The sequence below is a fragment of the Tenrec ecaudatus genome, chromosome 7 (assembly GCF_050624435.1).
Source record: "Tenrec ecaudatus isolate mTenEca1 chromosome 7, mTenEca1.hap1, whole genome shotgun sequence".
Taxonomy (NCBI): domain Eukaryota; kingdom Metazoa; phylum Chordata; class Mammalia; order Afrosoricida; family Tenrecidae; genus Tenrec; species Tenrec ecaudatus.
Genome location: NC_134536.1, coordinates 16,044,331 through 16,057,751, shown reverse-complemented (window position 1 = coordinate 16,057,751; position 13,421 = coordinate 16,044,331). Strand labels below are relative to the sequence as shown.

General features: G+C 40.6%; 1 protein-coding gene and 1 pseudogene across 1 annotated transcript in view; one reads left to right on the top strand and one right to left on the bottom strand.

The window, feature by feature from the left end:
* LOC142453068 (chromobox protein homolog 3 pseudogene) overlaps window positions 1-4,067 on the bottom strand; it is a 63,615-nt pseudogene extending 59,548 nt beyond the window's left edge.
* ESR1 (estrogen receptor 1) overlaps window positions 1-13,421 on the top strand; it is a 345,467-nt gene that overhangs the window by 157,388 nt on the left and 174,658 nt on the right. The window contains exon 4 of the mRNA XM_075554364.1: window positions 10,873-11,208. Coding sequence (XP_075410479.1) covers window positions 10,873-11,208 — 336 coding nt within the window. The remainder of the gene's footprint in view (window positions 1-10,872; window positions 11,209-13,421) is intronic.

The window sequence follows — 13,421 nt, the reverse complement described above, 5'->3', positions numbered from 1 at the left end:
CCCATGCCCCCCTGGCACTGTGGGTCCTGTTGTTTTCTCCTCCAGATTGTTTATCCTGCCTATCTTATCTAGATAAACCTGCCAAAATAATATGCACAAAAACAAGACAGAGCAAAACAAAGCAACAAAAAAACAGCAAACCAATCACACACACACAGCATGTAAATAGTTCAAATTCTGTTTGTTGACCTTTAGGCATGTTTTCTGGTTGAGTCTGATGGGGTGCCACGCCCTGACCCCAAAGTCTATTTTTGGTACTCCCTTGGGACTTCATTGATCTGCTCCCCTTACTGTTCTGTTGCAAGACCTTAATGTTTTGCCTCAGTGTGGTGGGGTCATATCGAGTGTAATTTCCACAGTGTCTCCAATGTTGTCCCCCGTAGGGCTATGGTTCAGTGAGGGATGTCATGTCTTGTAGTGGGAATAGCCATTTGGTCCTCTCTGTGTATTGGCTGCTCTAAGCAGGGATATCGTCCTCAGGGCTTGGTGGACCAGGATGCACTCTACTCTCTCTTCCTCCCCCTTCGTTTGCTCCTGTGTGCTCTGATCAGATATGTTCTTCTCCCTGTGCTGTAGCTTCAGCGCTGTCCTCTGAAGTAAATTCTTCTCGGAGGAGGGGCAGCTATCCACATAATTGGGATTGGGGCCGGCTACTCAGACTTCTCTACTGGTTCCCTGCTGGTATGTTGCATTCACATCTTGGAGCATGGGTTTAAAGTCTGGTCCCTCTTTCCCTGGGAGATTTAAACAATACCCTTCCCTTGAGTGGGTTAATGCCCTGTTCCCCCGCTACCCATTTCTTTTTCTCCTTCCTTTTTAGTTGGCTACCATATGTATCCCTGGATTTGGTCTGGCCCCTGCCATACTACCTGGTCCTCACCCCAGGGATGTTTGTATACAGTAGCTTTTTCCCTATGCCCCTCTTGCATTTTTTTAAAGTTACCTCAGCAGACTCATGTTGTACTTGTCCTTTTGTGCTTGGCTTACTTCACTTAGCATAATTTTCTCCAGTTCTTCCTATGTGGCCATGGCTTTATGCATTCATCAATGCTTTTTAGTGTTGCAAAGTACTCCACTCTATGTATATACCACAGTTTTATAATCCATTCGTCTTTTGGTGGAAATTTAGGTTGTTTCCAACTCCTTGCAATTGTGAACTGTGCCGCGATGAACATTGGAGCACAGATGTCTGGCCGTGGTTTGTTTCTTGCCTCTTCTGGGTATATGCCCAGTATGGGGGTTGCTGGGTTGTATGGTAGCTCAATTTCCATCTGTTTTAGATGTCACCAGATCAATTTCCATAGTGGCTGTATATACTTACAGGCCCATCAGAGTTCCTGTCTCTCCATAGCCCCTCCAACATTGCTGCTTTCTGATTTTTTGAATTAGCTACCTTTGAGGGTGTTAGGTGGTATCTCATTGTTGTTTTAATTTGCATTATTCTTATGGCTAAAGATCGGGAAGATTTTCTCATATGTTTATTGGCCATTCAGATTTCTGCCCTTGTGAAACTTCTGTTCAGGTCCTTTGCCCATCTCCTCAGTGGGAAATTAGTGGTTTTTTTGGGGGGGGAAGTTAACAGAGTATTGTAGATTTTAGTAATAAGTCCTCGTCTGGTGTGTCATAGCTAAAGATGTTTTCCCAGTCCGTGGGCTCTCTTACTCTCTTGGTGAATTATTTCAATGTACACAGGTATTTTATCTTCAGGATATCCCACTTGTCAATTTGTCACTCATCTGTATTCGTGTCCTTCCCTATTTCTTTTTTTTTTTTTTAACAATTTATTGGGGCTGATACAATTCTTTTCACAGTTCATACATATACATACATCAATTGTATAAAGCACATCTGTACAGTCTTTGCCCTAATCATTTTTTTCTCTTTTCTTCTTTTACATTTTATTAGGGACTCCAACAACTCTTACCACAATCCATACATATACATACATCAATTGTATAAAGCACATCCATACATTCCCTGCCCCAATCATTCTCAAGGCATTTGCTCTCCACTTAAGCCCCTTGCATCAGGTCCTCTTTTTTTTCCCCCCTCCCTCCCCTTTCCCCCCTCCCTCATATGCCCTTGGTAATTTATAAATATAAAACTATTTATTGATCATGGTTCACCAGTATTTACATTAAAGTAAACAATATACTATTGGGCTAACATTCTGATTGCTACAAAGTTGTTTTTCCTGGCTCTAGCTGAGCTGCAGTAACCCCGATACTGAGAAGGTTTGAACCTACATGTGAAGAATGGGTTGGGATAAAAACAAACCACGAAAGGTCAGTAGTCAAGATGACAAGTTTGTTCACCCATTTATACAGCAGGTCCTAAGCAGCAGCATCACTAACCAGTTTAATAGGTTTTCACCAGCAGGGTCTTAAGACCTTCCATGAATCACCTTTTACAAAACACAGATTTTAGCTTTCTCTAAAAAAGGGATGTCAAAAAGAAATGCCCACCTAAAAACCTTGAAGACATGCCAACATTAGTCTAGTTTTATTATTTGGGTAGGGAGCTTTTGAGTAGTGGTAAGTTTGGGGTTTTTTTTTTGTTTTATTTTTTGCACGCAGGAGACTTTGCAAATAAAGTTTCATTTATATGATTCTATAAGTGTGGATTTTTAAAAGTTGTTTAATTAATTACTGGATCATTTATTTGATTTAAAGGCTTGTGGCTTACAAGTCCCCCTCTGCCCCTTTTTACTTGATGTGATCCACTTGAGTGGCTCAGAAGGATAGCATCCATCCCTGTGACAACAGGGAGGTACTCATGGTTGTTAAGTGCCATTTTTGTTTAGAACAGTTTTTGGTGAACGTAAAACAAAATAAAATGTACATACATATTTTTGCATACACACAAAAACAAAGCACCAAACATCCAGAATGGGCCTTAGGCATACATTATGGGTTAAACATGTTCTGATTCAGTAATAACGCAGTAGAACTTCCAATATTTAGAAAAGCTATTTGTAATGCAGAGGAAGTAATATAACATGGTATCAAATGTTCTTTTCCGATAAATGAAGCAACTACCAGAAGCTCTATTTGTTCAAAGTAACCAGTGCTATTTATACAACAAAAAAATAGCCCCAACAACTCCCCTAGCGCTACGCCAAACAAACATCTGAAACTTGATTTCCATTAGAATGTAGTCATTCTTCTCACTAATAATTCAAAACAGAAACAAAAAAGCCCAAGGCCCAAATTTTATATATATATATATGTATATATATATATATATACACACACACATATATATATATATATATATATATATATATATATATAGCAATGCAAACAATTATTGAGCTTCATCTTCGGGATAGACTGCCAACTTAGTCTCTCTTCATAAACGCAATGACAATTTGAGGACATTTCATGTGTGCCTCTTTTGCCAGCACCAAGCCTGCCTCCTCTGAACCTTTCCATTTCAGGAGAAACATCAATTCCCCACTGCTGTCTGTGTGTGTCACCATTTATTCGTTCAGGACCAAGATTTCTAGCAAAGGCCCTCAGTTTGTCTCTCTCTTCTTTGATTTGCTGTCATCAGATTCACTGTCAGATAAAGACTTTCTTTTCGTACCACCTTTTTCTTTACCAGCTTTTTGAGGGTTGAGAAATGCTTCAATTAATTCTGGACAATCTAAATTTTCTTCAGGTTCCCAAGTGTTAATAGCATCCGTGAATCCTTTACATTTTAGGAAATAGCCCACCTTCCCATTCACAACACGCCAGTCCAGTACTTTTTCTACCACAGATTCTTCAGGGTCCCCAAGTGTTAATAGCATCCGTGAATCCTTTACATTTTAGGAAATAGCCCACCTTCCCATTCACAACACGCCAGTCCAGTACTTTTTCTACCACAGATTCTTCAGGGTCCCCAAGTGTTAATAGCATCCGTGAATCCTTTACATTTTAGGAAATAGCCCACCTTCCCATTCACAACACGCCAGTCCAGTACTTTTTCTACCACAGATTCTTCAGGGTCAGCCTCGTCGACATTTTTCTCCTTCCATTCTGTTTCTTTCCTATTTTTTGCAATGTACTTTTATTGGAGGCCATTGTTATTACAGAGTTGAAGAATTATTAGTCTCCACCTCTGAGCTCCTCCAGTCATGGGTCTGTAGCATCTCAGGCCCTGCGCACCTGCAGCTCGAGCCAAATCTGAGGAGCCCTTCCCTATTTCTGATAGCCTATGTATTCTCTGTGCCAATGTTCTCAGGTTGGCCCCAATTCCCTCACTGATGGCCCTAAAAGTTTGGGGTTTTACCTCGAGGTCTGTGATCCATCTTGAGTTTATTCTTGTGCCTGGAATGTGATAAGATCTTGCTTCACTTTTCTGCAGGTAGATATCCATTTTTTCCAGCACCACTTGTTGAAGAGGGCATCTGCTTCCCCTTGGATATATTTTTGGCCCTTATAAATGATCAGCTGTCTGTATGCTGATGATTTTATTCCTGGGTTTTCAGTTCTTTGCCATTGGTCTGAGTATCTGTCATTGTACCAATACCATGCGGTTTTGACTACTGTGGCTGTATAGTGTGTGCTAAAGTCAGGTAAAGCAAGCCCTCCCACTGTGTCCTTCTTGAGGAGTTCTCTGCTAATTCTGGGCTTCTTCTCTCTCCATATGAAGTTGGTAATCAGTTTTTCCAGTTCTTTGAAGAAAGATGAAGGTAATTGTATCAAGATAGCATTAAACTTGTATAGTGCCTTGGGCAGAACTGGCATCTTTACTATATTGAGTCTTCCAATCTGCAAGCATAGGATATTCTTCCATTTGTTGGGGTCACTCTTGGTTTCTTGTAATCGTGTTCTGTAGTTTTCCACAAATAAATCTTTTGTTCTTTTAGTAAGGTATATCCCTATATATTTGAATTTGTGCTTGGCTATTGTAAAGGGTACCACCTATTTGATCTCCTCTTCTGTGGTCTTATCCGATGTGTATAGCAGTTCGAAAGACTTCTGTTTGTTGTTCCTGTATCCTGCCACTCACTCTGCCATACTCCTCGATTGCTTCCAGTACTCCCCTTGTGGAGTTTTGGGGATTTTCCATATATAAAATCATATCATCTACAAATAAAGATAGTTTCACCTCTTGCTTCCTCAGGTGAATACCTCTGATGTCTTTTCTTTGTCTTATGCTGTTAACTAAAACCTCCAGTACGATGTTAAATAAGATTGGGTAAAGGAACATCCTTGTCTGGTCTCCTTTTCAGAGGGATTGTGTTCATCTTTTCTCCATTGACTACCACATTGGCTGTTGGTTTTTCATATATAGCTTATATTATATTGAGGAATTTCCCTTCCATTCCTATCTTCTTGAGTGTCTTAAACAGGACTTGGTGTTGGATGTTGTCTAATGCTTTTGCCACATCTATCGATATTATCATGTGGTTCTTATTGTTTTTCGTGTCAATGTGACGAATGAGACTAATGGTCCTTTATATGTTGAACCATCTCTGCATCCCTGGTATGAATCCCACTTGGTCATGTAAATTATTTGTTTTATATGCTTTTGTAGTCCATTGGCCAGTATTTTTAAAAGATTTTTGCATCGATATTCATTAAGGATATTGGGCTGTAGTTCTCAATTCTTGTGGGATATCTGTCTGATTTTGGTATCAGAGTTATACCAGCTTCATAGAAGGAGTTTTGGGGTTTGCTGTCGTTTTCTATGTTCTGGGAGAGTTTGTGTAGGATTGATATTAGTTCTCCGTGCAATGCTTGGTAGAATTCTCCAGTGAAGCCATCTAGATGGTCCAGGGCATTTTTGATTAGTATTTCCTTCACAACATTGTCTATTTCTTCTATTTCTATGGGTCTGTTGAGATTCTTGACGTCCTTTGGGGATAGTCTAGGGAGGGGCTGTTTTTCCAAGAATTTGTCCATGTCTTCAAAGTTGTTGAATTCATTGGAGTACAATCCTTCGTAGTACTGTATAATTATCCTTTGGATTTCATTCGGGTCTGTTGTAATATCTCCTCTTTCATCTTTCATTCTTGCTATTGAAATTTGTTCCCTCCTTTGTTTGGTTAGGTTTGCCAGTGATCTAATCGATTCTGTTTATCCTTTCAAAGAACCAACTTTTAGCAGCCTTGATTTTTTCAATAGTTTTCTTAATTTCCCTCTCCTCAATCTCAGCCCTAATTTTTATCATTTCTTTTCTTTTGCTATTAGTAGGATTGTCCTGTCAACCCTGCTCTAGTTTTCATAAATTTTGTGCCAGCATACCAATCATAAGTCTCTCTTCCTTTTTCATGTGTGCATGTATTACTATGAAACTTCCTCTGATACCTGTCTTTGCTGTGTCCCATAAAGTTTTGGTACTTCGTGTTCTCATTTTCATTGGTTTTTAGAAATTTCCTAATTTCATCTCTGATCTGGCCAAATACACACTCTTTAGCAATAGAGAGTTATTCATCCTCCAATGGTTTACTCTTGTTTTCTTTATCATCCTTTTGTTGATTTCTAGCCTTATGGCGCAGTGGTCAGAGAGAAGTCTGTATGATATTAAATTTATGTGGATTCACCTTATACCCCAGCAGGTGGTCTATCTTGGAATAAATGCCATGTGGGCTTGAAAAGAATGTGAATTTTTAAAAATTTGGATGAAAATCTCTGTAAATATCTATCAGGTCAAATTGTCTAATTGTAGTGTTTAGATCTCTAGCCTCCTTATTGAGTTTGTTTCCCTGTGAGCTATCTTTCACAGAGTGTATTGAAGTCACCTACTATAATTGTGGAGGCTGTGATTTCTATTTTCATCTTCTGGAGTGTTTGGTTGATGTATTCAGCAGGTCCATCATTCGGAGAATATATGTTTAAAATGCTTAGCGGTTCTTTGTTTACCATTCCGTTGAGCATTATACAGTGTCCCTCCTTATCTCTTTTTATGGTTTGCACTTTGAGGGCAATTTTATCTGAGATTCGGATTTCAACCTCTGCTTTTTTTTTTTTTTTGAATTGCTGTTTGCTTGGTATACTTTTCTCCAGCCTTTGATTCTCAGCCTATTTTTGTCTGTAGCATTGAGATAGATGTGTCTCCTGGTGGCAGCAGAATGATGGGTTGTGTTTTGTAAGACAGTGTGCTAGTCCCAGTCTTTTAATTCCTGAGTTCAGTCCATTGATATTCGGGGTTATTATCTCCATCTGTGGACTCTGTGATCTCATCTTATACCTTTTTTGGGGGGCATTTTCCCACCTCCCTTTCTTATCACTATATTGTGCGTGTGTGTGTTCCATTCTTGACTTCTTTCTACCCTTAAGCCAATGTTATCTTGGGGGCTGTTTTCTCTTTGTTGCCCTCTGGGTGGGGTTGTTCTATGTGGCGGTCTCTTATTTAAGCTTGGTGAGTGTTGTTCTTCTGCCCATACTGGGTTAGCAAGGATCTTTTGTAGGGCTAGATTTCTTCTACAGTACTCTTTGAGTTTTTCCTCATCTTGGAAGACTCTTACTTCTCCATTTGTCTTTATAACTAATTTGACTGGGTATAATACTCTTGGGTTTTTGTTATTTTCCTTCACATTTTGGAATATGTTACTCCACTCTCCTGTTCTTCACAGTGTCCACTGATGTGTCTGAGCATATTCTTATTTGGGAAACTTTATTTGTGTTCGATTGTTTTTCCCTAGCTTCTTTCATGATTTTCTCCTTTTCCTTAAAGTTGGATAGTTTAACTATTATGTGGGATAGTGGCTTCTTCTTGTGATTCAGTCTCCTGGTGTTCTTTCAGCCTCCTGAATGGTCTCCTGATTTACCTTCATTAAGATGGGGAAGTTTTCCTCCAAGAATTCTCTCATTATTATTGAAAATGATTTCTTTGTTGTGTCTTCCTCAGGTAATCAAAATTTTCTGTTGTTCCTCTTCATAGCATCAGACATAGCTCTTAGATTATCTTTAGCTTCTCTGATGATCTTATTAGATTTTTGTTCGCATTTGTTAAAATATGCTAGGCTGTCCTCTAGGTCACTGGTGTGGCTCTCTGCTAACTCCAGTCAATTGGTGAAGTCCATGAGTCTTATACTGATTTTTGTTATCTCATTCCTAAGCACTTGTGTTTCCCTTTGGTGTGTGGACTTTATCTCCTCTATCATTTCATCCTTTTTTGTATTGTTTCCCTCATGTCTTGTATGAACTCAAGCATCATTCTGAAATTTTCTTTCTGTGGCTGCTTCTTTTATGTACATTGTTAGGTTCAGGACATCTTCTGCCATTGCATTTTGTTTCTCCTGTTTTTTCATTGAGGTCATTGAGGCTGATTGCTGTTTGCATTGTGTTGTTTTAGGGGAGCCATGTGCCATTTTCCATGGAGTCAAAGAGCACTGGCTCACTCTTGGAGACTCATAGGAATGTTTCTTAAAACTGCCGGCAGCTAATTTCACTATGGAATTGGCCTACCACTTTATCCTCCTGTGACTTCACTCTTTCCCTTGTCAACCAGTATTATGTTATTTGGAGGTCAAGTTGGATGGTCCTCTCAGGTGACACTGGTTGGGTTGTTGTGGACCTACAAGGGTGGTCCTGTAATGGATGATCATACAAGAAGCTGTGATGGTGTGGCCCACCACAGCATGAGGTGCTGCAGAAGGCTTATGGGGATGCCTGCTGCAACGGGAGTTCCACAGAAGGCTGGTGGGTTGCTGTTTTTGTGTAGAGCACCGTGAATGGTGGGCAGAATTTCCCTGGTCAGGTAGATCACTGTGGAGATTGGGCAGAAGTTCCCGCAGCAACATGGAACATTGGTGAGTGGTGGCTGAGCTGCCTTTGGCCATGTGAAGCACTGTGACAGGCGGTAGTAAGTTCCCTCAGTCACATGGAACCACTGAGGATGGATAGGAGATCCCTCAATCCGCAGGCAGGATTTCCCCCAAAGGAGGTGGGCGGGATTTCCCCAGCCAAGTGTTAAGCACTGCAGAGGGTGGGTGGGTGGAATATCTCTTGGGAGAAGTTGGGCGGGATATCCCTTGGTGGAGGGTGGGTGGGCTTTCCCCAGCATCACTGCAGAGGATGGAGTTCTCCCAGCTGAGAACTGAGGGCATAAATCCCCTAGGCTAAAGGGAGTGTTCTGGAAGTCAGCAGTGGTGTGTGAGAGAAAAGGGAAGAGAAAAAGGAAAAAGATAAAAATAAACTAAGCCCATTGAGACTGTGGGGGGATAGAGAGAAGAGAGGGTAACAAAAGTAACAACATAGCTGAGCCCCAATACCTGAAAATGGGCCTGGAGGGGTTTAATCCCTGCCCTGAGGTGGCAGCAAGCTCTGGCTGTGTTGAGATAAAGCCCCTGTGCCGGCCAAGACAATGGTGGGGGTAAGGTCAAACCCTAGCCAGCCTCCACTTTTGTAAGCCAACCCCCCACCACCCGCCAGCTCCTCAAAACCTGTGCCTACTTATATTTATGATGCTCCTTCTGCGACCCTGCAGTGTGGAATTTCCCTCTTAGCTACTCTTCTGCTCTGATTTCTGCAGAGTCCCTCTGGTATGTGTTACTCGGTTGCCATTTTGCCAGAAGTCCCCGTCTGTAACTCTTTAGAAAAATAGATTCCCTCACCTTTCTGCCCTGACACAACTTGGGAGTTCCTTTAGCAGCTTCCTTTAGCTTAGCCTACTGCACCACCAGGTGCTCCATTCAGAGTGCTCTACTAAGTAAATCTGCTGAACAAGACCTTTCAACACGTTGAAAACAAGGATGTCTTTTTGAGGACTAAGGTACGCTTGCCCAAGCCCTGGTGTTCTCAATTACCTCATAATCATGAAAGTTGGACATTAAATAAGGAAGACAAAAGAAAAAGAGATGCCTTTGAACCATGATGCTAGAGAAGATTAATGAAAATATCATGGACTGCTAAAAGAACAAACATCTGTCATGGAAACCGTATAACCAGATTGCCCCTTAGAGGCAAGGAGGGCAAGATTTCATTCTTAGGTACTTTGGACATGTCAAAAGAGATCATGTCCTGGAGAAGGACATCACGTTTGGCAAAGTAGAGGGCAGCAAAAATCAAGAAGGCCATCAAGGAGATGAACTGACATAGTGGCTGCAACGAGTTCAACCATAAGAATAACAACACAACAATAATGGAGAATTTCAAAAACTTCTTCATTAAAAATTTACTATTAGAATATTAACGGAAGATGGGATTCTTGGATGATAAGCCATATTCTCAGAATAACGATTTTAAATCCTGTTCTTTCCATAGCATCACACACACACACACACACGCGTGTACATGTGCATACTCGTGCACATCATAAACAATGCTGTATCCAAAGTGACATATACTGAGTCACACAAGCCTATTGTTAAATTCATTGAAGTTTTGAGAGCTGCTAATTTCAGGTAAACCTACTGCTATCCAGTTGACTGACCATGGGGACACTAAAAAGCGTTTCTGAGGCTGTAACGCTTTACAAACAGACAGTCTTATCTCCCGTGGAGTGGCTGCTGCACTAGAGCCCATCTACCTTGTCCCTCCTAGCCCAACACTTGTCTGACATCACAAAGACTTCTTGATGTCAGATAAGTAGCTTAAAGTAGACCAAGGTGGGAATATGTACACCACCGAAAATGGCATACCAGGGACTTATGTTTTCTTTTTCTCTTAACAAGTGGGCTGTTAAATACTTATGAACCCATTTGGGCTCAAGACATTTCATTTAACACACCAAGGAGCTTCAAAAGCTTTGTGAAAAAAATAGAATGAGAAGATAACAGAATTTTTCCATGAACTTTCTGTAATCCCCCTTGTGGCACTGTTTGCACTACAGATTTTAGGTATGTTTTAAATGTAAGCCTATTAGCATCACAGACAATTTTCCTGTGGAATTTAGCATGAGAAAATAATACATAATTTCTTTTTCCTGTGTTCTCAGGGATTCGGAAAGATCGAAGAGGAGGGAGGATGTTGAAGCACAAGCGGCAGAGAGATGATGGGGAAGGCAGGAGTGAATCGGGGCCCTCTGGAGATATGAGGGGAGCCAACCTTTGGCCAAGTCCCCTCTTGATTAAGCACACCAAGAAGAACAGTCCAGCCTTGTCCTTGACAGCCGATCAGATGGTCAGTGCCTTGTTGGAGGCCGAGCCTCCCATAATCTATTCTGAGTATGACCCTACCCGACCCTTCAGCGAAGCTTCCATGATGGGTTTGCTGACCAACTTGGCAGACAGGGAGCTGGTTCACATGATCAACTGGGCCAAGAGGGTGCCAGGTAAGAAAACTGACCTCCATCTTTCTTTGTAAGACTCAAAACCTTTTCGTGCACGGCCGAGGATGCTATGGGAATTGTGTGAAATAATAGCATATCATGTAGTTGACGTTATTAGATCACATCTGAATTGGCTAATTTTTTAGTATGAGCACATTCTCATACTCCTGGAAATTAATTTTGGGGGCATACAAATTCTTCCAAAAATTACAATCCTTCCTGTGACACCATTGGGTTGTTTTTAGTCCATTTTATTCATTTATACCAGTGGTTCTCAACTTGTGGGTCGTGACCCCTTTGGGGGTTGAACAAACCTTTCACAGGGGTTTCCCAATTCATAACAGTAGCAAAATTACAGTTATGAAGTAACAATGAAAATAATTTATGGTTGGGGGGGTCACCCCAACACGAGGAACTGTATTAAAGGGTCGCAGCATTAGGAAGGTTGAGAACCACCAACTTATACGAACTGAGGTTGCCACTACTTAATAAATGGATCTAACATTATATACTTGCAGTGTCAGAAAACTTAAATCCTCAAAAGAATTCTACTTCACTCAGCTCTTAGAATATTCAGGACTTTTTTCAGTAACCTTTTATTTTCCAAAAGAAAATGACGTCGCCATCAGACATATTTTCTTTTAGAGAGATTTATGTGGATGAAATGGGTAACAGTAGTTTTCTTTCCTTGAATGACAATTATATATCTGGCCTTGCTTATTCTTAGTTGTTTAAGAGAAAGGAAGCAAAATTAGAACTATCTGTTAGCCTCTCAGGCCTCTGAGGAACCATGGAAAGATACAATGTCTGAAGTGACTTTGGTTTTTGAGTTGGGTCTCTGCTACTTCTGTAATATTTTATTGTTGTTCTTGTTTCTTAGGAAGATAAATCCTAGTTATTATGGAAGCAAGCTTCATGACTGAAACTTATCTGTGTTAGGCTGGGTTGACTAGAGAAACAGAGACTCTCATATATGTGTAAGACAGAGCTTTATATATTAAAAGAAGTAATTATATATCAAGAAAACAGCCCAGCCCAGTTTAGCTTAAGTCCATAAGTCCAGTACTAGTCCACAAGTCCCTCTTCAGACTCACGCAGTCACAAGCAATGATGCAGAATGTAGGAAGATCACAGGCCTTGGGATACAGAGTCTTGTGGATCCAATGGCGGTGGACTCGTCCCAGGGCTCTGGCAGCAACCAGGGTCAGCCAACAGAGAGACCCTGGTGAAGGCATAGAGAGAGGCAAAGTTTACTGTGCCTTACTTATGATTAGGCCAAGCCCACAAGGAGGCACCATCAGGCTATGACCTGATTGACGGGTTGACTACCACCCCTGCACTTAAATTACATAACTACCACACTATCCATTCTTACTAACATAGATTAACAAGGCAGAATAGAGTCAACACCTTGTTCTAGACTTATAAATATGAATGAATCATAGATTTGGATATTACCTCTTGGTTTATTTTAATAGACAAGATTAATTATTACCTATAAAGCATGGAGGGTTTTTTCAATTTAAATTATTGTGAAAAAGTTTTATACTTTTACTTCATGGGTCACTAATGTATTCTAGGTCCAGTGAACATGTCTTACCTTGAAAATCTTACATGCACTTGCATGTGTTGTTGTTAGGTTCCATCAAGTTGGTTCTGACCCATTGTGACCCTATGCACAACAGAACAAAACACTGTTTGGTGCTGCAGCATCCTCACATTGATCTCTATGCTTGAGCCCATTGTTGTGTACATAACAACATCTAAACATGTAATTATTTGAATCAGGAACGAACCATGTGGTGACCCAAATTTGATAGTGCATTTCTCATTTGGGTGGTTGAGATTTGCTTGCCAGGCGGTATGAGGATAATTAGGCAAATTTTGGTTTCCTGCATTAATCCAGTGGGCAGCTACTAACTTCTGATCATCTTCGGTTATCGCCATTGTATTGAGCATGTGCATATTTTAGCTTGTGGTAATTGGAATAAGGTAATGTGGCCCAAAATCTTATTCTTATCTTTTAATCTATTATAGCTTTTTAAATAAATCCTTTGGGAAAAGAAACTAAACAAAATAATTCATGGCCATGTTCATGAGCACTGTTTCCTGATTCCTGTGAAGTTGTATTTGTCTATAAGCATCTGTTTTCCCTCCTGCAGTCTCTGCAACATTAGCCCATGAGCACTGATGAACCTGAGAATGTGTCTCTATTT